We start from the raw sequence: 20,841 nt of genomic DNA on the forward strand, positions 1-20,841 counted from the left end.
TCATAGGATAGCTCTATTTTCAACTTTTTGAGGAACCTCCAGGCTGTTTTCCAGAGTGGATGCACTAGCTTGCATTCCCACCAACAGTGTAGGAGGGTTCCCCTTTCTCCGCATCCTCACCAACATCTGTCGTTTCCTGACTTGATATGTTTTCTTTCTAAGACAGAATATAACTTTATTAAGGAAGACCTCAAATTCTATAGGTTTGAGGTAGGAGGAGCTCTGAGGAAAGAGCCTGGTTGCTTTTGGTCCTCAGATATCACCACCTAGTGAGTTTTTATGACCTATGCCCTGATATTCAGAGCCAAACCTCTTCAATAAAAGGAGGTGAATATTTTATTTATAAAATGTTTTTAAAGGGGCGCCTGAGTGGCTCAGTCGGTTAAACATCTGCCTTCAGCTCAGGTCATGATCCCAGAGTCCTGGGATCCAGTCCCTCCTCATGGGGCTCCCTGCTCAGCGGGGAGCCTGCTTCTCCCTCTTCCTCTACCACTCCCCCCCTTATGCTCTTTCTCTCTCTCTCTCAAGCAAATAAATAAAATCTTTAAAAAAAAGTTTTTAAAATTTTAATTATTTTGGCTTCCAGTATATATCATTCTCCCCTCCATGACACACTTAACCCCTACTGAATTTTATTTTTTTTAAAAGAAAAGAAAGCAAAAACCTGATGAAATAAATTATGATTCTTTTTTTTTTTTTAAGATTTTATTTATTTATTTGACAGAGAGAGACACAACAAGAGAGGGAACACAACAGGGGGAGTGGGAGAAGGAGAAGCAGGCTTCCCGCGGAGCAGGGAGCCTAATGCGGGTTCGATCCCAGGACCCTGGGATCATGACCTGAGCCAAAGGCAGACGCTTAATGACTGAGCCACCCAGGCGCCCCGAAATAAATTATGATTCTAAACTACTTCTCACATGGTGCCTTGAGAAAACTTAATCTCCCATCAAATAAATATTATACCATCTGACAATTTCTGAAAAGCATCTCTGCTGAACCTCCAAGGTATACCAAAGTAAATTTCTACATGTTATGGTGTCTTCCATTCATTTAAATCTTTTAAAATGCATTGAAATATAAATCCTTATTTAAAATACACGTTTTGAAACTTAATTGAAAATAAGATTGGGTTGCTTCCAAACATAGCCAACACACTATCTAAATTGTTAACAAATCTATTAGGATGACAAAGACAATTGTTACATGAGATGGTCTATTCTAAAGCTCTCAGCCAAGTTAGCCACAAAGTGGGGTAAAGAGCTTACATTTAAGACTTCGTTTGATCTTCAACAAAGCTGCCAAGAACACACAAAGGGGAAAGGAAAATCTTTCAATAAGTGATATTGGGAAAACTGGTTATCCACATGAAAAAGAATGAAATTGGATCCTTCTGACACTCCCTATTGAAAAAATCAACTCAAAATGGTTTAAGATTTAAATGTAGGATCTGAAACTGCAAAACTACTAGAACAAAGTAGAAGGAGAAAGCTTCGTTCTAGGCAACGATATTTTGGATATTACCCCAAAAGCAAGGGGAACAAAAGCAAAAATAGACAAGTGAGGTTACATCAAACTAAACAGCTTCTTCACAGCAAAGGAAACAATCAACAGAATGAAGCGGCCACCTGGAAGAAAATATTTGTAAACCATATATCTGTTAGGAGGTTAATATCCAAAATATAGAAGTAACTCAAACCAGTCAATAGCAAGAAAATAAATAACCTGATTAAAAAATGGACAAAGGACCTGAACAGGTATTTCTTCAAAGAAGACATACAGATGGCCAACAGGTATATGAAAAGATGCTCAACATCATTAATCATCAGAGAAATGCAAATCGAAACCATAGGAGATCACCTCCCATTGGTTAAAATGACTGTTACCAAAAAGACAAAAGACAATAGTGTTGGTGAAGATTTGGAGAAAAGGGAATGCTGTTGGTGGGAATGCAAACTGGTGTAGCTATCATGGAAAACAGTATGGAGGTTCCTCAAATAATTAAAAATAGAAGTACTATGTGATCCAGCAATCCCACTTCTGGGTGTATTTTCAAAGGAAATGAAATCAGTATCTTGAAGAGATATCTGCACTTCCAAGTTCATTGCAGCATTATTCACAATAGCCAAGATACGGAATTAACCTAAGTGTCCATCGATAGATGAATGGATAAAGAAAATGTGGTATATATGTGTGTGTGTTTTGTGTGTGCGTGTGTGTGTGTAATGGAATATTTTCAGTCATAAAAAAGAAAGAAATCCTGTCATTGGTGATATCATGGATAAACCTGGATGACATTATGCTCAATGAAATAAGCCAGGCATAGAAAGACAAATACTGCATGACCTCACTTATATGTGGAATCTGAAACATTAAAAGTCATAGGGGCATATAGAGTAGAACCATGATTCCCAGGAGTGGGGAGGTGGGGGAAATGCGGAGATGTTTGTTGAAGAGCACAAAGTTGCAGTTATAAGATGAATAATAAGTCTAGAGATCTGCTGTTCATGATGATGACTATAGTTAATGATACTGGATTGACTACTGGAAATTTACTAAGAGATTAGATTTCAGGGGCTGTCATCACACACACACAATGGCAACCATGTGAGGAGATGAAATGTTAATTAGCTTGACTATAGTAATAACTCCACTCTAGATATGTGTATCAGATCCCTCTCTTGTATGCCTTCAATATATACAATTTTTATTAAAAAAAAAAAAAGACTGAGAATGTAGCCCCTTTCTTGCTTTCTCACCCTTTCCTAGTGCTTTATCTTCCTTTGCCTCCTTTCTCTCCCTTTTCCCCCGCTCTGTTATCACTATGTTGCCATAGTTTTGACATGGAACTGGGATGCAATTTTTAAAGTAAACTCTTCCACTGTTATTAACACTTTATTTTTGCCTGGTGAAGGAAGATTTTATTGTTTTCTTAAAAGAGTTACATTCTTCCTTTATATATTTTTCTGCCTATAATAAATTTGTGACTCCCAAAAGGGATAATTTTTTAAACTCTTATCTTTCCCCTCTAATACCAATAAGCCATGTTTGGGACACACACATTTCTTTGTTCTCGGATGGGTTAAATGTAATTTTCAAATGAGATAGTTTTCATGCTGGTGAGAATTTTTTCATTTGTTCAGAATTATCATCATTTGTAAACCCTGCCATTTAATTTCCAGTGTCTATGTAGAATGATTTAGCTGATCAAATTCTGTTTTTCTCTGTCCTTTATTTGTTCTAGATACATTTCATATTGCTTTTCAGTCGACAGGGGAAATTACGGCTGCAGAAATGGTACACGACTCTCCCTGACAAAGAGAGGAAAAGGATCACCCGGGAAATTGTTCAGATTATTCTCTCTCGTGGTCAGAGGACAAGCAGCTTTATTGACTGGAAGGAGCTAAAACTTGTTTATAAAAGGTGTGAGTAACTTTATGAAAACTGTCTTTCTCATTATTGCTTTGGATTGTTTAATCCTGAACATTTTTTATTACAACACCAGTTGCATCACTTACTGAAATCTTTGGAGCCTGGAACCCAAATATTTGTATCAGTAGACTAGCAAAAAAGAACTCTCATTTATTGAAAGGCTTTCCATGTGCCAGCATGGATTCTAGGGATGTAATCTACATGTGGATAATGTACAAGTGCATTCAAGAAATAGCTTCTGGGCACCTATTACATTTCCAGCACTTCTAATGACAGTGGATGCCGTAACAAATGACAGAAACAATGCTGCTCTTATGGGGCATACTCATCAGTTAGGCAAACAAAACCTTATCTGTTAGTAATACATGCTATGGGACAAAATGCAGGTTAAGGTGCTAGAGAGAAGGGCAGCTCTTATTATTGCCATTATTACTCATATTTGCAGAGGAGGAAATTGAAGCCACAGAGAGTTTCTAAGTAATTAATCTTCAGTCACAGGAACTAAGGGGCAATTGGGAGAGTCAGGATTCAAATCCATATCCTTCTGGCTTTATTATTTTTTTTTTTAAAGATTTTATTTATTTGAGAAAGAGCACATGAGCAGGGGTGGGGAGGGGCAGAGGAAGAGGGAGAGGGAGAAGCAGACGCCGTGTTGAGGAGGGAGCCTGAGTTGGGGCTCGATCCCAGGACCCTGAGATCATGACCTGAGCTGAAGGCAATCGCTTAACAGACTGAGCCACCCAGGCGCCCCTCCTTCTGGCTTTAAAACTTACATATCCTCTCATTATTGCACCTGCTTGCCATAGCAGAACCATACTGGTGAGCAACTTTAGTTTATGGGTAAGGAAACTGAGACCTAAGAGGTCAAGCCATTTTGCTCATAGAGGCCCAGATAATTCATGTCCAAGCCTGGACCAGAACCCAGCTGACCTGACCCTGCATTCAACATCCTCCTGCCACTCCCAGAAAGAAATGCACATTAGGAAGGCTCTTGCAAAAGGTGTTTATAAAACCTGAAAGGCAAAAACAGAGGCCAGTTGGCAGGCTATATTTAATGGAGTAAATTATGAAGAAGTGCCCCGGGGCGCCTGGGTGGCTCAGTTGGTTAAGCGACTGCCTTCGGCTCAGGTCATGATCCTGGAGTCCCAGGATCGAGTCCCGCATCGGGCTCCCTGCTCGGCAGGGAGTCTGCTTCTCCCTCTGACCCTCCCCCCTCTCATGCTCTCTCTCTCTCTCAAATAAAAAAAAAAAAAAAAGAAGTGCCCGGGCAAAGCTGCTTCCGCCAGGTCCAAGGTTAAAGCATTTAGTACTAGCATCCGGAGAGATGTCAGTGAAGGCCCCTTTTAATAAGCATCCCAGGGACGGCAAGGCAGAGTCCCAGGAAGCACTTGTCAACAAGAAGCTTGTCCCTACTCTCTGCCTGCTGGCTTTTTAAAACTTTGAGTTCATTTGTGATTTAAGCCATTGTATAAAGAATAGGCTTTAGCAGTTCTCTCAACAGATATTTGCAGCGCCTGGGAACATGAGCAAGGCAGACTCAGCACCTGCCTTTGGGAAGCCAGTGACCTAGTGGGGCAGAGACAAGCCATGAAATGGGCAGTGAAGAGCACTAGGTGCTCTGTTGGGGGAGGCACAGGTGTGCAGAGCCCGGCATCCAGTCCCATCTGCGAGGTTAGAGATTTCCCGGAGGAAAGACATCCAAGCTCAGAGCTAAGGCGGGGAGTTGGCATTAACCACACAGATGGGTGTGGGAAAGAGGATTTTAGGCAGGAGGATAGACTGGATGGGCTGAGGGTGGGTCACATACAGAAGGAGTGTGAGGTGAGAGCCTGGGTCGGGGGCTTGAAGTTTAGAAAGGATGGTTCACAAGCAGGGGAGGGGCATGAGCAGACACCCCCATTACTCTGGGCCAAGGACTCTGTCTTCCTGATAACAGTTCCTCAGGGTAAAATGGTGTTGAGAGTCTTTCATATAATTAACCGAAATAACCCAATGGCCACTCTGTTTTTATATATTCTCTTTCACATATTGGGAGGCTATTGGATGTGATGAATGATGACTTCTTTCTTGGATTTGGATGGGGAGAGTCTCTGGAGAAGAGGGAGCTTCGCATGTTCACTGCAGAAAACACCATCTTCAGGTTATTGGATGTGTCATCGTATTTTACTTTTCTTTCTTCGTGTTTTTCCTTTCAAGGTATGCTAGTTTATATTTTTGCTGTGCTGTAGAAAATCAGGACAATGAGCTCTTGACACTAGAGATTGTGCATCGTTATGTGGAGTTGCTGGACAAATACTTTGGAAATGTAAGTGTCCAAACTGGTCTGTTTGGAATTAGTCCCCGTTTCAGCTCTATGTCAGTTCTGTCTTTATCACATTCCTTCTCTCTCTCAAGTCTAAAATATGAATTGCATTTGCACAAGGATCAGAATATGAGGCATTCTCCCCCTTCCTGTGATTCTTTGTAAACAAAGGTTCCAAAGCTTTCAGAGGCAGGCCGTGTCTCTCTCTGTCTTCAGACCACAACCACCCTAGAGAGCTCATTCAGTGAACAAGAATTTAATTGTGAAGGATTCCTTGATGTTTTCCTCCTCATTCTTCATCATCTGTCATCTCTCTTCTATTTTGACTTTTTAATCCCCTCTCTGGCTTCTTTTACTAAGCTCCAAGTGTCCTTTAATACTATTTATACGTGAAAAAAAAAAAAAAAAAGCCAAACAAACAAGGAAACCAAAATCCTTTTCCTTCCTATTGCTATTTAACCTCCATGCATTTACTGCCAAGTAATATCCTGTATGAGGTGCCCCATCCTTCGAACTCATTCACTTTTACAGCTCGGGCTCCATCTTTATGGCTCCCAGGAAATCATAAAGTTACCACTGGCCCCTTCCTAATGGTCAACACCAGTGATGCTTCTTCAGTCTTCTCCTGCCTCACCTCTCTGTAGCACGGGATCCTTGCTCGTCACTGCTTCCCTTTCTTTTTTTGGCACAACCCTGAGTTCTGCTAATTCTCATCCTGTTTCTAAAGGCCCCTGCTTGGTTTCTGCCCCGAGCTCTCTTCCTCCCCCTGCCCTTTCTACCCTCCTGGAATCCATGACCAGATGGCTCTCTTTCCAGAAGTCTGCTTAGGACAGTCTTCTCTGGACTTCTCTCAGGCGTCTCCGTTGTAACGTGTCAAGAACTAAAATAATCTGCAAACCTGTTCTGTCTTGTGACTGAGTTTATTATGTCCCAGGATCCTTCAATGCTTCTTTCTTTGTTCTTCCTCCACCCTTTGCTAAAGGCTGCCTTTGTCTATTCAGATGGGACTACAATCCATCTCTTTCCTTCCACTCCCACCAGTACAGGTTTACTTTGGATTGCAGTTTTGCTTTTCTTTGAAACCTCATCTCTGGCCCTTTATGTCTCTGGGCTCTTCTCTGCTTCCCTTTCCTGGCTTGTTAGTTACCATCTTCCTTGCAATGCATGGATCCAGGTGACGGTTGTCCTCAGCCACTTTCCATCATCTATAATGAATAAAAGCCCAACTTCTTAGCCTGGCATTTAAGCTTTCTAAACATCAGTTCCAGACCACTTCTCCAACCTTCTCGCTGTTCTTTCTTTTTATCCCTGATAGGCTCAGTGCTCCAACCACATGGGACAGCCTGGTATTATCCTTAACTTGTGCAAGATTTGTATGAACACCAAACTTCAGGTGTCTCGAGATCATGACCTAGGATTTAGTTGTTTGATTTTTCAACACTTGTGAGCAACTCTGGGCCAGATTTTAGCAAATGTTCCAGAAACATGCCATCCATTTCATGGTCTTAAGAAATAAATCATTGGATTTGGAATATATTTTCTCTCAGTAATGCTCCCTTCCCTGTTCCCTGGGTCACTGAGGATTTCTATTAAGTGTTGTTGGGACAGTTTGCTTCCACAAGACTTTCTGTGCTCTGGTCAATGGAATGAGTAACATTTGCAGCATCGCCAGGGTTTTATCAGATTACTTGCAACAATTTTCACAAGGGTGAGTACTTGAAAGGTTTTTGAAAGAATTTTCTTTCCCTCCCTCCCTTCATCCTTATTATTCCCCTTTATTTCCCTTCGTAAATGATGTTAGAAGATGACTTTAAATGTCGCTTCGGAGATTTTAGGTCGTTGGTCAGTATAGAGAGTAAGACAGCCAGACCATTTTTTCTTTCTCTTTCTCTTAGCTCCCCATGTTTATTTTCATCTTTTAGAGAGAGATTCGCAGGTGTATAATTGCATGTTTTTGAACGTGAGATTATTTAATTTTATGCTTTCCATTATTCAAAGGAAGCCTGACATTTTGAAATCCACTGCAAACTTGGCCTTTTGTAAAGAAAGGCCTGAAGGTGTTTTCCTGAGGCCCAGGCTTTCCCAGGACCTGCCTTCTGCCCCTAATTTCTGCACTCGGGTTTGACCTGTTGTGTTTTCCTAGATTTCCCTGACTGTGATAATGTGAATGGAGGTCAAATTTTTATGTCAGTCTTATCTGACCAAATATTAGATATTTGAGAACACATTGCTTTCTTAAGAGAATCTAAATCACCTTCACCAAAGCTGAGCCCAGTTAAGATATAAAGAGAATCAGAATGAATTCCTATTTCTCTAACATTAATTTTTCATCCTATTTTGGTGTACCTTTAGAAGCTCTGTCTTTCCCATGGACCAAAATTTAATTCACTAAAAAATTCAATGAATCTTTTATTAAGCTAAGAGCAGCTAAGAGCAATTCAAGGCTATCTGCCCAGTAGGTGTTCAGTTCTTATTAATTAACTGTGATGAGCAAAGCCTACCAGTACTGATTCTCATTGACATCATCTCAGGAATAATATATTTCTCTTTGGCTTTCTTTTCCTCTTGTGTTAATCCTGAAGGTCTCCTGGAATTCTGCCCTTAATATTATCGAAGAGAAAACTTTGTACCGAGCTTCTCTTATAACATTGGAAAATATTACTTTCCTGTGACAGATAAATCAAAATCTCTGGCTACTAATTTATGTGTTTTTTGAGCATTTTTCAATTCCAGGGAGATTTACAAGGATTAACTGGTTAATCTTTTGATCTTCAGTAAACAGCATTAACCCCAATTTATGGAGGCTAAGAAGAAATGCCCCAGAATCTCCCAGTTGATAAAGGTCTGTCTGAGGATTTAGCCACCTGCATATTTTCCCATTATAGACTATAGTGTGAGTTTTTACAGATGTGCTCAGAGAGTATGGGTGTTGCTGCCCCAGAGAGGTTTGATCTTGATTTAGGAAGTTTTCTGGGAGGAAGAGGAGGGCTCTGAGTCCTGCTGGGTCCTGGTGTCCACTCACTCACTAACCAGACTCATGATTTTGGCTCGGGATAGATCTCTAATTTACATATAAGAAAAATAACACTCAAAAAGATTAAAAGAAATATTTACTTTGCTGATCTCATGGGGCTGTTGTGAGGATCGAAGCGACAGTGTAATTAACAATACTTTACAAACTGTCAATTGCTATGTCATTGTACCTTAAACCGTAATTATTGTATGTATGGTTTTATACATTTACTGTATATAATTTAAACTTTTTGTATTTACTTTAGAACAGAATTTAGTAAGAGAAGGTTCTTAGACTCTATCCAGAAGTATTTAGTTATTGAAATGCCAGAAATAATCTTCTGCATCATGTATTCTGCTACAAGAGTAGACCCTCAGGTCAGATTATAGTAAAGCATAGGCTAAGAGATCAAGGGTAAAATTAAATTATCACTGTTTCTGCCTCTTATAAGCTTTCTTCCAGAATAGAGATACACAAGAAATGAGAAAAGAAATCAACAGTCTCATGTATTTATAAACATGGAAACCACTTGTTTTTGCATAATTAGATGAAATGCAGTCATTTGAGCATCAAGGGCATATTCCTGATGTACCAGGACAGTACCCTTGAGGTGGACTCACAAGTATTTGAGTAACTGCTCTGCATTTGGTCTAAGGCGCTCTGGGAGATATTCCCAGTTCTTACTCACAGATACAGTAACCCCTTGGGGTTAGGATCAAAGAATAACCAAAGAAGTAGCATTTTGGAGTTGCCATATATGAAATAGTTGCTCATTTGTAACTCTCTATAATTTCAATGGAACTTGTGCATCTGTTTCCTTATGATCTAGAGATAGTAATTGTATATCCAAGCTGCCTCTGTGTGTGTATGTGTGTGTGTATGTGTGTATGTGTGTGTGTGTGTATCTGGCTTTGCATGCCATGTTACTTTATTCCCATCTCTTGAAACTAGATGCAGTAAATTAATTGCCCCATGGCTGCTGGCCAGCCTGCAGGTTGCCTCTCTGAGAGTGGGGTTTGAGATGGTCCTAGAGAACTAGAGAACTTGCATTAGTATCTGTCAGGTTCATCTTGCAGGATTCTAATTGCTGGTTTCTCCTAATGAGGCTCCTGTCTGTCTCGGACTCCTGGTCTACGCCTGCCTTGAACTCTGAGGTTCCTCAGCTCTTGCTACTATAACTACTGACTTCCTGCCTCTTCTGACCTCTGGTAACTGCTTGCTTCTCGTACCTTCTCTAATGAGCATGGATGCCTGATCTATTGTGTTTTCTTTCTGTTTATCTGTATTATTTAAAATTGTGTATTTTTTTACATATCCTTCTAGACATATACAGTTTTATTTTTAAATGGGATTATGCATATTATGACATTATGCATATTATTCTGCAACTTTTTCTCCCCCCCTCCCCCCACTTACAGATGTATCTTGGAGTTCTTTCCACAGCCATCCATAGAAATCTATCTCATTCTTTCCAACTTCTACATGGAATTTCCATGTCAGGCAGAGATAGACTGTTGAGGGAGGAGGGAAGTAGCTCTAGATATATACACCCACTTGTTGTTGATTTACCCACTTGATGCTGCTTTCTAATGAATGAGGAGACCATGACCTTTGCAGATGAATTAGGTGAGTTTTTCTGAGCTGGCCATTTATGATAGCGGTATTTACCTAACCGTTTACCTTGTGGAGTCTGCAAGCTTATTGACCTAAATGGTAAATGTATGACCTAAACCCTTTGCTAAAATGTTGACATGGGTTTTATGTAAAGTTATAGTACTCAGCAGCATCAGAGAACTGTTGGTCTGGGAAGCCATTAATTCCCAGCATCATAGAAACAAGGCCTAAGTGATGACTGACTCATTTCTCCTGCAGATGTGTACTGCGTCCTGTTATGTGCTAGATACCAGAGATAGCGAGATGACTGATAAGATAAGGTCTGTGCCTGAGCTCACAGTACTGGGGGGGCAGAGATTGATCAGTCAGCATACACAGAAAGAGAGAACACAGAGCAAGCGGTGTGAAATCCGAATGGGGGAAAAAGGCTTTGGTGGAATCATTGTGCCCCTGACTTTTGAATCTGGCCTTGAAAAATGAGCTTAATTTTGCCAGCAGAATAAAGAAAAGGCCAACTGGGGGTCATTGCAGGAATTGCTGGAATGGGCAAAGGGTAAAGGCATAAGAGAACCCGGTGAGTTAGTGGAGTGTGGGTGTAGCATGGGGTGGCTGAGTGCTGACATGGGCAGCAGATAGCCCGCCCAGGCTGGGTGGTCAGGAGTCCTATATGCCAGGCAGAGGAATGGAATCTTTGTCCTTAACATAAGACCCTACTCAGGAGAGGAAAGAGATCGGTACTTCAGCACAGTGTTAATGGTTGTTGGCCTTGAGTGCGGACGGACACCGCCTAGAAGGTCATTGCAGTGGCCTTCATGAGACGCTGCAGGCCGGAGCAGCGGTGGTGAACGGGGAGAAGACAGGAAGGGCTGGGATTTATTTCCATGATAGAATCAATAGGAATTGGAGACCAGACTGAGAGGGATGAGACTGAAGGAGAGAGAGGGATGAGGGGGAGGGGGAAAGAAGTGGATCTGTGGGATGAATTAGATTGAGCCACAGATAGAGGTTGCAGCTATGAAGGAAAACAGGGTCTGCGGGGAAAAGAATACGCTTAACCTCAGTTTGGCACCTGGTGACTTGGCCTGAGGAATATCCAGGCAGAGAGGTCTAATGAGCAGGTGGAAATATTGGACTCGCCCCAGAAGGAGATCAGGGCTAGACATCTGGGTTTGTTAAGACACCTGCATGCCAGACACAGCTGTAGAGCGTCCTTGGCATTGTCTAGAATATACGTAGGGCAAAGAGTAGAGGCTTTCATGAAAAACACCAGCATTAAAGCAGAAGGTGGGTCACTGGAATGTAAGACACATGCAGCCGTGAGGCTGGCTTTGCTGATTCTGTCCCGAGAACTCCATAAATACTTCCTAACCAAATGTGAAGTAGGGGTAGAGATCATCCAACGAGTCTGAGAAGGATTCAGGATTCAGCAGAGATGGAAGACAGGAACAGGCATTGAATGGCGTTGCCAAAGTCAGGGAGCAGGGGAGAGGGGATTTTCAGGAAAAAGACTGGTGAAGGGTATCTAGTGTTGCTGAGAAGTGAAGGAGGGGGAGGGCTAAAAACTTGCAGGTGGAAGCCTTCCAGAGGGTGTGGAACCGGAAACAGAAATGTTGGGGAGTTGAGGAATAAGTGAGAAGGAAAACCTCAGGAGAGTGCCTGAGTGCTGGTCCGGTCAGGGAATTGGAAACAAGCCCTATCTGGATGATTGGGGGAGGGGGGTGCTCTTGTCGCTTGCTTCCCTTACACAGCAAAATCTATCGGACTCTGTTTTGGTCTATGATAGTCGTTCTCCCTGTGTGGTCCCCAGACCCGCCTCATTAGCATCACCTGGGAACCAGTTACAAGTGCAGACTCTCAGGCCTTACCCAGACCCACCGAATCGGAAACTCCAGGGCTGGGGCCCAAGCACTGTGTCCCTTAAGGAGCCTTATGGGGGATTCGGATACACTCTGAAGTTTGAGAACCACTGGCTTGTGACATAATTTTGAGAAAAATTAGCACAGTTGAGCTAATTTGCCTCTGAAGAGTGAGCTTCTGAGAGTCCTAAAGCTAGGAGCCAAGATTTCCAGCCGGTCGAGTAGGAGGAAGGAGGTGTTGTCCTCTGCCTGACTTGCAGTGGGGACTTGGCTTCTATTCGTGCAGATGGAAATATGAGCTCGTGCTGCCTGATTCCTGTCCCAAGTCTCAAATTTCTTGTTGTGACATAAAGAAATATTATTTAGGGACATGGCCTGCTTAATGGAATGTGGTTTTACTTTTGCTAAAGGCCTGGGATCCCCTCGTTCTGTTTCTCGGTCCTTACGCTACCATCTGATGGTTTTATCTTTGGTATGCCACATGGGTGTAACTGTTGAGAAAGCTTGAGACGCTGACATTTGTTTGCCCTGATATTCCTGCAAGTTTACCAAAACATTTGTTTTTGTCTACCAGGTCTGTGAGCTGGATATTATCTTTAATTTCGAAAAGGCTTATTTTATCCTTGACGAGTTTATAATGGGTGGAGAAATTCAGGAAACGTCCAAAAAATCTGCTGTCAAAGCCATTGAAGATTCTGATATGTTACAGGAGGTCAGTACCCAGCGTTGGTGCCATGGGGGAAAATGATAATGATGATGGTGCTGCTGCTGAAGTTATGTTGGCAGAGACTTACTGAGCGCTTCCTCTATGCTGAGTGCAGTTTCTAAGTAACTTACCTGTTTTAACTCATTTAATTATCACAATACCTCTAAGAGGTGGGTAGCATTTTTTGCCCTCATTTTGAAGCTGAGTAAACTGAGACACAGAGAGGTTAAACAATCTGCTTGATGTGACACAGCCAGTAAGTGTGGAATAGAGATTTGAACGCAGGACGCTGGGCTCCAGAATCTTCGTTCTTTGTTTGGCTGAATTTTTTTTTTAGTGAGGATACCTAACTATCAAAAAGGTATCAAAAGCTTGGTGCTAATTTTTTTTCAAGGATTTTACGAGAGGTATAAAAAGATTTTCATTAAAATATCTGCGCTACCGGGGCGCTTGGGTGGCTCAGTCGTTAAGCGTCTGCCTTCGGCTCAGGTCATGATCCCAGGGTCCTGGGTTCGATCGAGCCCCACATCGGGCTCCCTGCTCGGCGGGAAGCCTGCTTCTCCCTCTCCCACTCCCCCGCTTGTGTTCCTGCTCTCACTAACTCTCTCTCTTTGTCAAGTAAATAAATAAAATCTTTAAAAAAAAAAAATATCTGCGCTACCCTGGGAAAGGAGAATAGGAGTACGTCGTTATTTCATTTGCCAGTGATATTAGAGCTTTATTATTGAAGATGGTATTTATCATTTTAATTAAAATTTCTCACACCTCCCGCCGAGGCTGCCTGTGTGCTCCTGTTTGCATAAATAAATTGAGAATACTGTGGCTTGCTTGCCAAGGTGTAAATGGGCCCAGAAGCATCCATGTGCTCCTGGTTCTGTGATATTTATATAAAATACAGTGGGTCTCGGGCACCTGGGTGGCTCAGTTGGTTAAGCGACTGCCTTCGGCTCAGGTCATGATCCTGGAGTCCCTGGATCGAGTCCCGCATCGGGCTCCCTGCTCGGCGGGGAGTCTGCTTCTCCCTCTGACCCTCCCCCTCTCATGCTCTCTCTCTCTCTCTCATTCTCTCAAATAAATAAATAAAATCTTTAAAAAAAAAAAATACAGTGGGTCTTTTAGAAGCAGGCTAGATTGGCATTGTACCCGATAAGGGGACTCACCTACATCAGCCCCTTCACTCCTTCCTCCCAAGGACACCGAGAAAGAGCACATCACCCTCTGACCTTTGGCCTCCCTAATGAGGTGAACCCACCAGCTCTGGCTCAAAGCTGAGCTCTGTCCCGGCTTCACCACCCCTGGGTACTTCTGCCCGCAGCGTCCTTGGGTCTTTCCGCTTGCCTGTTTTACAGTAGCCGGTCAGGAGATCCCAGAGGATCATAAACTCTCTCTTAAAAATTGGCATTAAAGCCATTCTTCCTGCCTTTTGAGAAAGAAGATACTGATTGTGTTAATAAAACAACATCAGGCATGGTTTCCCAGCCCCTTTTTTGTGCACGTCTCTGAACCGACGAGTTGCTCCTGCCCACCCAGGGGAACCGGTCCTCGGGTGAACGGACCCTGAGGAAGACCTCTGTAGGAGCAGTACCCCAAAGTGTCTGCGCGTGCCTTTTAGGAGGCCGGTGCATTTCTTTCCAGAGTTGTTCTCGCCTCAAGAAATGCACTTAAACTTTCTGCTGTTTACTTGGCTCTCTCCAAATGCCACAGGAAGGGAATTTTACAAGGTGCTTGAGAACTCAGTGGTTTGGAAATTCCACAGAACAACCTTTCTTAAAATATGCCAGGGGTTATTTATAATTCTATCCTCAGGGCCCTGACTGTGGAGTCTAAGCCTTACAGGAGAAAGGGACTTTTTAGCAGGGTCTTTGGCACTCATAGTAATTAAAGCTTTTTGAATTGGGGCCAAGACACACCTGGATTATTTTGAATTCCTCCTCTGTAAGAAATACATAGAGTTTCAAAGAGCTTGCAGTGAATCTGGTTCCATGGAACTCTGGGAAGCACAGATTTCAGGAGAGAGCCCTTTCATAAGTAAACATTAACTGGTAGTTCATGTCCCTGGCGATCAAGTGGAAGGTCTTGATGGGTAGGCCTCCGGAGCCCCTCCATTTAGCCCCGGCGTCCCCATAGTGAGCAGGCAATGCCATGACTGCCTTCCAAATCTCGCTTGGTGAAATCACAGCACCTGCCAAATAGAGACAGTGTTATCAGTGCTCTCTTGGGCTCTGGGTACTTCAGCTAAGTCAGTGAATCAGTGAACATTTGGGGAGCTGATTGGGAAATTGACTGTGTATATCTGATCAGAAATGTTTAGAATGAAGGGGTGCAAGTAACATAATTACATAAGGAAAAACGTGACTGCTTTCTTTTTTTCCCTGTTCTCTGGACCTGAGCACACACATGTAGCTATTAAAGGTTAAGGGAGGCCTTTGTAATATTGCTTGTGCTTTTAGCTCCTGGAACTTTCCCCGACTCCTACCCAAAAAAGTTTCTTAGAATAGAAAGGCTGTCCTCACATATTTAGTAAGAAGATACATAGTCTTAAATCTCCAAATGCTCAGGGATTATTCTGAGTGTACTGGGGCTTGACATTAGTAGTACGGATTAAGAAAAGAACAGTTTAAGTGGTTGGGGGTGACTTTAGGAGGTGCCTTATTTTCAGGGGGACAACCTGTGGGCGGTGGTGCGGAGTGAGAAGAGAAAAGAAGCTGAAAGGGAAAGATGGTCCTCGTTAGCTGCGGGGGTTGCAATTCCTGGCATCGCCAGCAGGGGTGACCGATAGAAGAGGTTCCCCCACAGGGTGAGGAGCGAGGGTCAAAATGTACCTCATTAGCTCACGAAACAGGATATCTTGCCTGTGTATGTGTGGATGCGTGAGAAATGGCTTTAGGTGCACCCCAACATTGTCACCCTTAAAAGCACAACTCATGTTAACAGCTAAGCGAAACCATAGTGCAGTAAAAAGTTGTAGTGCATACGGTGCTGAATCCACAAGAAATGTGGGGGTACAAGATGGATAACAGATGGGGTCCTGAGGGACAGATCTGGGTCCTCTTGTGAATGGCCAGAGCAGAGCTCTTTAAGGTTGTGTCATTCTTAAAAGTCTGTTCCAACCTTGAAAGTGGCAAGCTCAAGAAAATACAGACCTTGTGTGCTCTTGGTTCGTGTAATCTGGGGAACAGCATGGTTCAGAAAGGGCAGTCCGTGCAGTCTTTAGCAGGCTGAGTTAACCAGTGCTGTGAAGCAGGGCCGATAACTAGAGGCCAGTGAACCAGGAAGTCAGTGGAGTGACAATTCCAGAGCCTTTTGCTGGCCCAAGCCCCTTCCAAGGCTGCAGGCTCATGTGGTGAGATTTGCAAAGGTAGGATATCTAACTGCAAAGCATATGTAGCCATGCAATGAACATATTATAAAGTGTGTCAGGTACTTAATGAATGGAAACCATATGCTGTTGTTCTGAATTCTGCGATATTTGTCATCTTTTAAAAATTTATCATCCGAGGGGTGCCTGTGTGGCTCAGTCGGTTAAGCGTCTGCTTTTGGCTCAGGTCATGATCTCAGGGTCCTGAGATCGAGCCCCGCATCGGGCTCCTTGCTCAGCAGGGAACGTGCTTCTCCCTCTGCATGCTGCTCCCCTTACTTGTGCTCTCTCTCTCTCTTTCTATGACAAATAAATAAATAAAATCTTCTAAAAAAAATTTATCATCTGGGGGCACCTGGGTGGCTCAGTCAGTTAAGCATCTGCCTTCGGCTTAGGTCATGATCTCAGGGTCCTGGGATCGAGCCCCACATCGGGCTCCCTGCTCTCTGTTTGTCCCTCTCACTCTCCCTCTGTGCTCTCCCTCTCTCAAATAAATAAATAATTTTTTTAAAAAAGTTAGCATCTGTTATTTCTTTTCTCATTCTAAATAAACTTTATACCCAATTTTGTATTTCTTTGTATTCCTTCTTTTTGTAAGAGAGAGAGAGAGAGAGAGTGCAAGCTGGGGTTGGGGGAGAAGCAGAGGAAATCTTAAGCAGGCTCCATGCTGGGGGAGCCCCAGTGCAGGGTTCGATCTCACAACCCTGTGATCATGACCTGAGCCAAAATTAAGAGTTGGACGCTTAACCGACTGAGCCACCCAGGTGCCCCTTTGTATTCCTTTTTTAATGATATAAACTCTAGATGCTACAAAATAGGCATGGGCCCCAGGCCAATGTGATACTCCGGCTAACTTTAAAGACACCAGCAGCTTCTGTAAGAGGAGATACAGGGCAAAGGTCTTGGGGTGTGGGTTGCTGTTGGCCAGTGTGAGGTGTAAGAGCTTTATAAGAAAGTGTGGATGACTGAGCACAAGTATTTCATCAGAGGAACACTGGAATTCTAAACAGAGCTGGTGAAAACCAGTTAGAACACTGGATTTCTTTTTGTTTTGTTTTGTTTTTAAAGATTTATTCATTTGAGACACAGAGATACAGAGAGAGAGAGAGAGAGCATGAGCAGGGAGAGAGGCAGAGGGAGAAGGAGAAGCAGGCTCCCCGCTGAGCCAGGAGCCCGATGTGGGGCTCGATCCCAGGACCCTGGAATCATGACCTGAGCCGAAGGCAGACGCTTAACCATTTGAGCCACCCAGGCGCCCCAGAACACCGGATTTCTAACTTCAGTACCCTCTGAGCAATGTTGCTTAGCCATGGCCTTGCTCAGTTTGGCCCATGCTGATCAGTGTCTTCCCTGGCAGGTGCAAGTGAATCATGTACCCTGAGGTTCAGGCCTAAGAACAGGTTGCACATTGCTGATTGAGCTGACCCTGGCTCACACGGAAAAGGCAGGGGCATTACCCAAGGCTGCCCCCTTGAACTTCCTTATTGATTCAACCCAGGAACCACTCTGTTAAACAAATATATATGTTTACAGTAGGAAAGAATGCAAGAGAAAGTCCATTCATCTTGCATGATAAAGGGCTTGCAAAATCACTGTATATTTTAACTCTACCTCTAATTGCAAATCTGTCCAAACATTTTTTTAAAAAGTGCTGGAAAAAAATTATGGCCTTGTGGTGTGTTAGCAAACTTGCCAACTGATGGGGATGAAGAAAGTTTGCATACTTTGGAGGAAAGCCGTTTCAAAATACGTGGAAGAAATTCTTTTTTTTTTTTTTTAAGATTTTATTTATTTATTTGACAGAGAGACAGTGAGAGAGGGAACACAAGCAGGGGGAGTGGGAGAGGGAGAAGCAGGCTTCCTGCCGAGCAGGGGGCCAGATGCGGGGCTCGATCCCAGAACCCTGGGATCATGACCTGAGCCGAAGGCAGATGCTTAACCGACTGAGCCACCCAGGAGCCCCTACATGGAAGAAATTCTTATGAATCGTAGTCTGTCCTTTATATCTTGCCAGTAAGTGTAAAAAGATGTTTTGCACAGAATCTGTAGCAGAAACTGAGATTTCTCTAATACATGTGCCTGGAGGTGGTTCTCATGATCGTTTCAGTAGGCATATTTATCTGAAGTCAACAGTGATATGCTGGCCGCTGATGCTTTAGTATTTTTCTTATCCGACATTCTTTTTATGATCAAGCTCAGCTCTTTCTCTGTTGAAAGTTATTTAGTTCCAGCCATATGGAGATGTATGCAAATTATTCTCAAACTCTGAACCACTGTTCTTGATCAGGATGCAAAGATTTATGTACATATATGTTTTGGGAACTTCTGTTCAGTAACAGCAAAAAATGAGTAAGTAAAAGAATGAAAAAGGTTTCACCTTCTGCTAAAGACTGTGGTTTAAGGGGAAATTGTTCTAATTTATTTTTCTCTTTCAGACAATGGAAGAATATATGAACAAGCCTACGTTTTAGCTATGCATCTACTTGAAGAGTCCAAGTGCTACACGCTGGGAGCCTATAAATTAGCAAATTCCCGGTGTCCAGTTCTTTGACAGAGCCCCCGGCATCATGCCAAAAATAACCTAAAAGGGATTCTTTGTTAACTAGCAAAAGGTTGTTTAACATAATATATTTATCATTATTACATATCTGTATTATACTGTATATACCTACTTATTGTAGTCTGGATGTTCAAATAACTGCTTCGTGACTCAACTGACTGAATATTTGTTTTGCAGTGTTTGAACCCGTGTGATATTTTTAAGCTAATTTAAATAAATGTGTCGCAATATGTTTTTTGTTGCATTTGATTCTCTACTGACAACTGAAAAGTGCATTGTAATAACCCCTGATTTTGAATGTAAAATATATGTCATATCAATAATTCTTTTCTAAATGTTCAGCTTTTTAAATTTTGTAATAATTCCAAGTTTTGTTAAGAGTTCAGAGCTCATACATAATGCTAGACATTTTTAATATGCTTAGTAAAATGTAACTTCAGTCCAGATACAATGTATCTGATTTTAATGTCCTAAATTCATTTATTTTTTCAGGGTTGGAATTAAGGAAAATAACCAAAGGCAATAAGGGACTTAAATGGTTTTGATGTCTTAGAAGCTGCCATCTAGTTGAAGTTTTAATTTTACCTTTTAGTTGAATATTAAGGGCATTCCGATAAGGCTGTGTTTCCTACAAACTCTGTGTATTTAATAAGGATTTGAGACTTCAGAGATACAGTGTCTGTGACTTCCCTTACTATAAAAATAGTATAATGAAGACTAATACCAATAGTAGTAATTATTATTACTACTATGATTTTAATAATTTTTGAGGTTCCAAGCACTCATTGCTTGAGAGATTTTGCTTCAAATATGTTTTATTGTATGCCTACTGTATTAGAAGACTTATTGTTTATTAGACTTAGAGAATTGAATATTATTACAGCCTATATGGTAGATACTCTTCCTTCTTTTTTATTTCCTCATGCCCCAAATTTTGCTGCTGACCATTATTATGGTGAGTATGTTGCATTCGTGCTTCCTGGAATGAAAGCTCTATATAACCAGGTAGTAAATGTGATCAGGCATTAAAGGAAAATAGTTCGTCATACTCTGTCTTGATGTCCCACTTCTGATGTCCTGTCTGTGCATTTTTAATGTTAGTTTTGAGGTCTGGTATGATTCCTGTTGGAGTGGTTAGGAGCCCCTTAGTGCTTTTCCTATGAGAAGAGTATGCTTGCTGTTGTATTCTTTCTCTAGAAGATCCTATATGGTAGATCTTTAGAGAACATGAAGGAAAAATGTCCTCTTTCTGGGAAAAATGTCCTCTTTGGTTCATCTTGCCAGATAGATTTAGGGGAAAATAACAAGACAAGACCACAAGAACAGAAAAAAAAATTGATCAATTCCTCAATAGAGCCATTACTAAAATGAAATAACTCAAATTAGAATGTGAAGGAATTATTGGGCTTTTAATACCTAATATTTACTCAAATTAATCATGTGATTACAATGATGGCATGGCTTGAAGTTTAGCTGTCATTTTTGATCACTTATGTTTATTTCATGTCTTCAGATTTGTGGTTTCACTTTTTTGTTGTCAATATGGTGGAACTCTTTATTTTTAAAAAGTTTTGTAGAGATGGACTTTATATAAATCAACACAGTTTTTCTGGTTCCTTTGAAGTTTTCCACCATTTTGGGGTGAAGGTATTTATTCATGTATTCTTTCAAATTGGATACTTCCACATTAGGCACTGTTGAGCTGTATGGAGGGCTTTTCAGACTCCATGTCAGTGTCTCACCTAGAAAATGAACATAATGATATAGCACACTGTGTAAATTTGAGGGATTTGGGGGACATTTTACGTGGGTCTTGGTGAAAATAATAATTATATTTTCTTTATATTATATAATTATAATAAAACTACCAAGTGAAAGATAATAAATGCTAAATTTGTATAAAACTTACAAATAAAATGTTTTTAAATTTTTTAATGAGAAACTTGAGTGTGCTTTTATGAATATAATTATTTTTTAGTCTGATAGTCCAATTTTATGCATGA

General features: G+C 41.8%; 1 protein-coding gene across 1 annotated transcript in view; it reads left to right on the forward strand.

The window, feature by feature from the left end:
- Positions 1–19,068, forward strand: part of AP1S3 (adaptor related protein complex 1 subunit sigma 3) — a 30,106-nt gene extending 11,038 nt beyond the window's left edge. The window contains exons 2-5 of the mRNA XM_081813499.1: positions 3,242–3,420; positions 5,626–5,734; positions 12,789–12,926; positions 18,714–19,068. Coding sequence (XP_081669625.1) covers positions 3,242–3,420; positions 5,626–5,734; positions 12,789–12,926; positions 18,714–18,749 — 462 coding nt within the window. The 3' untranslated portion in view covers positions 18,750–19,068. The remainder of the gene's footprint in view (positions 1–3,241; positions 3,421–5,625; positions 5,735–12,788; positions 12,927–18,713) is intronic.
- The last annotated feature ends 1,773 nt before the right edge of the window (positions 19,069–20,841 follow it).

The sequence above is a fragment of the Leptonychotes weddellii genome, chromosome 3 (assembly GCF_054177405.1).
Source record: "Leptonychotes weddellii isolate Sample4059 chromosome 3, ASM5417740v2, whole genome shotgun sequence".
Lineage (NCBI taxonomy): Eukaryota > Metazoa > Chordata > Mammalia > Carnivora > Phocidae > Leptonychotes > Leptonychotes weddellii.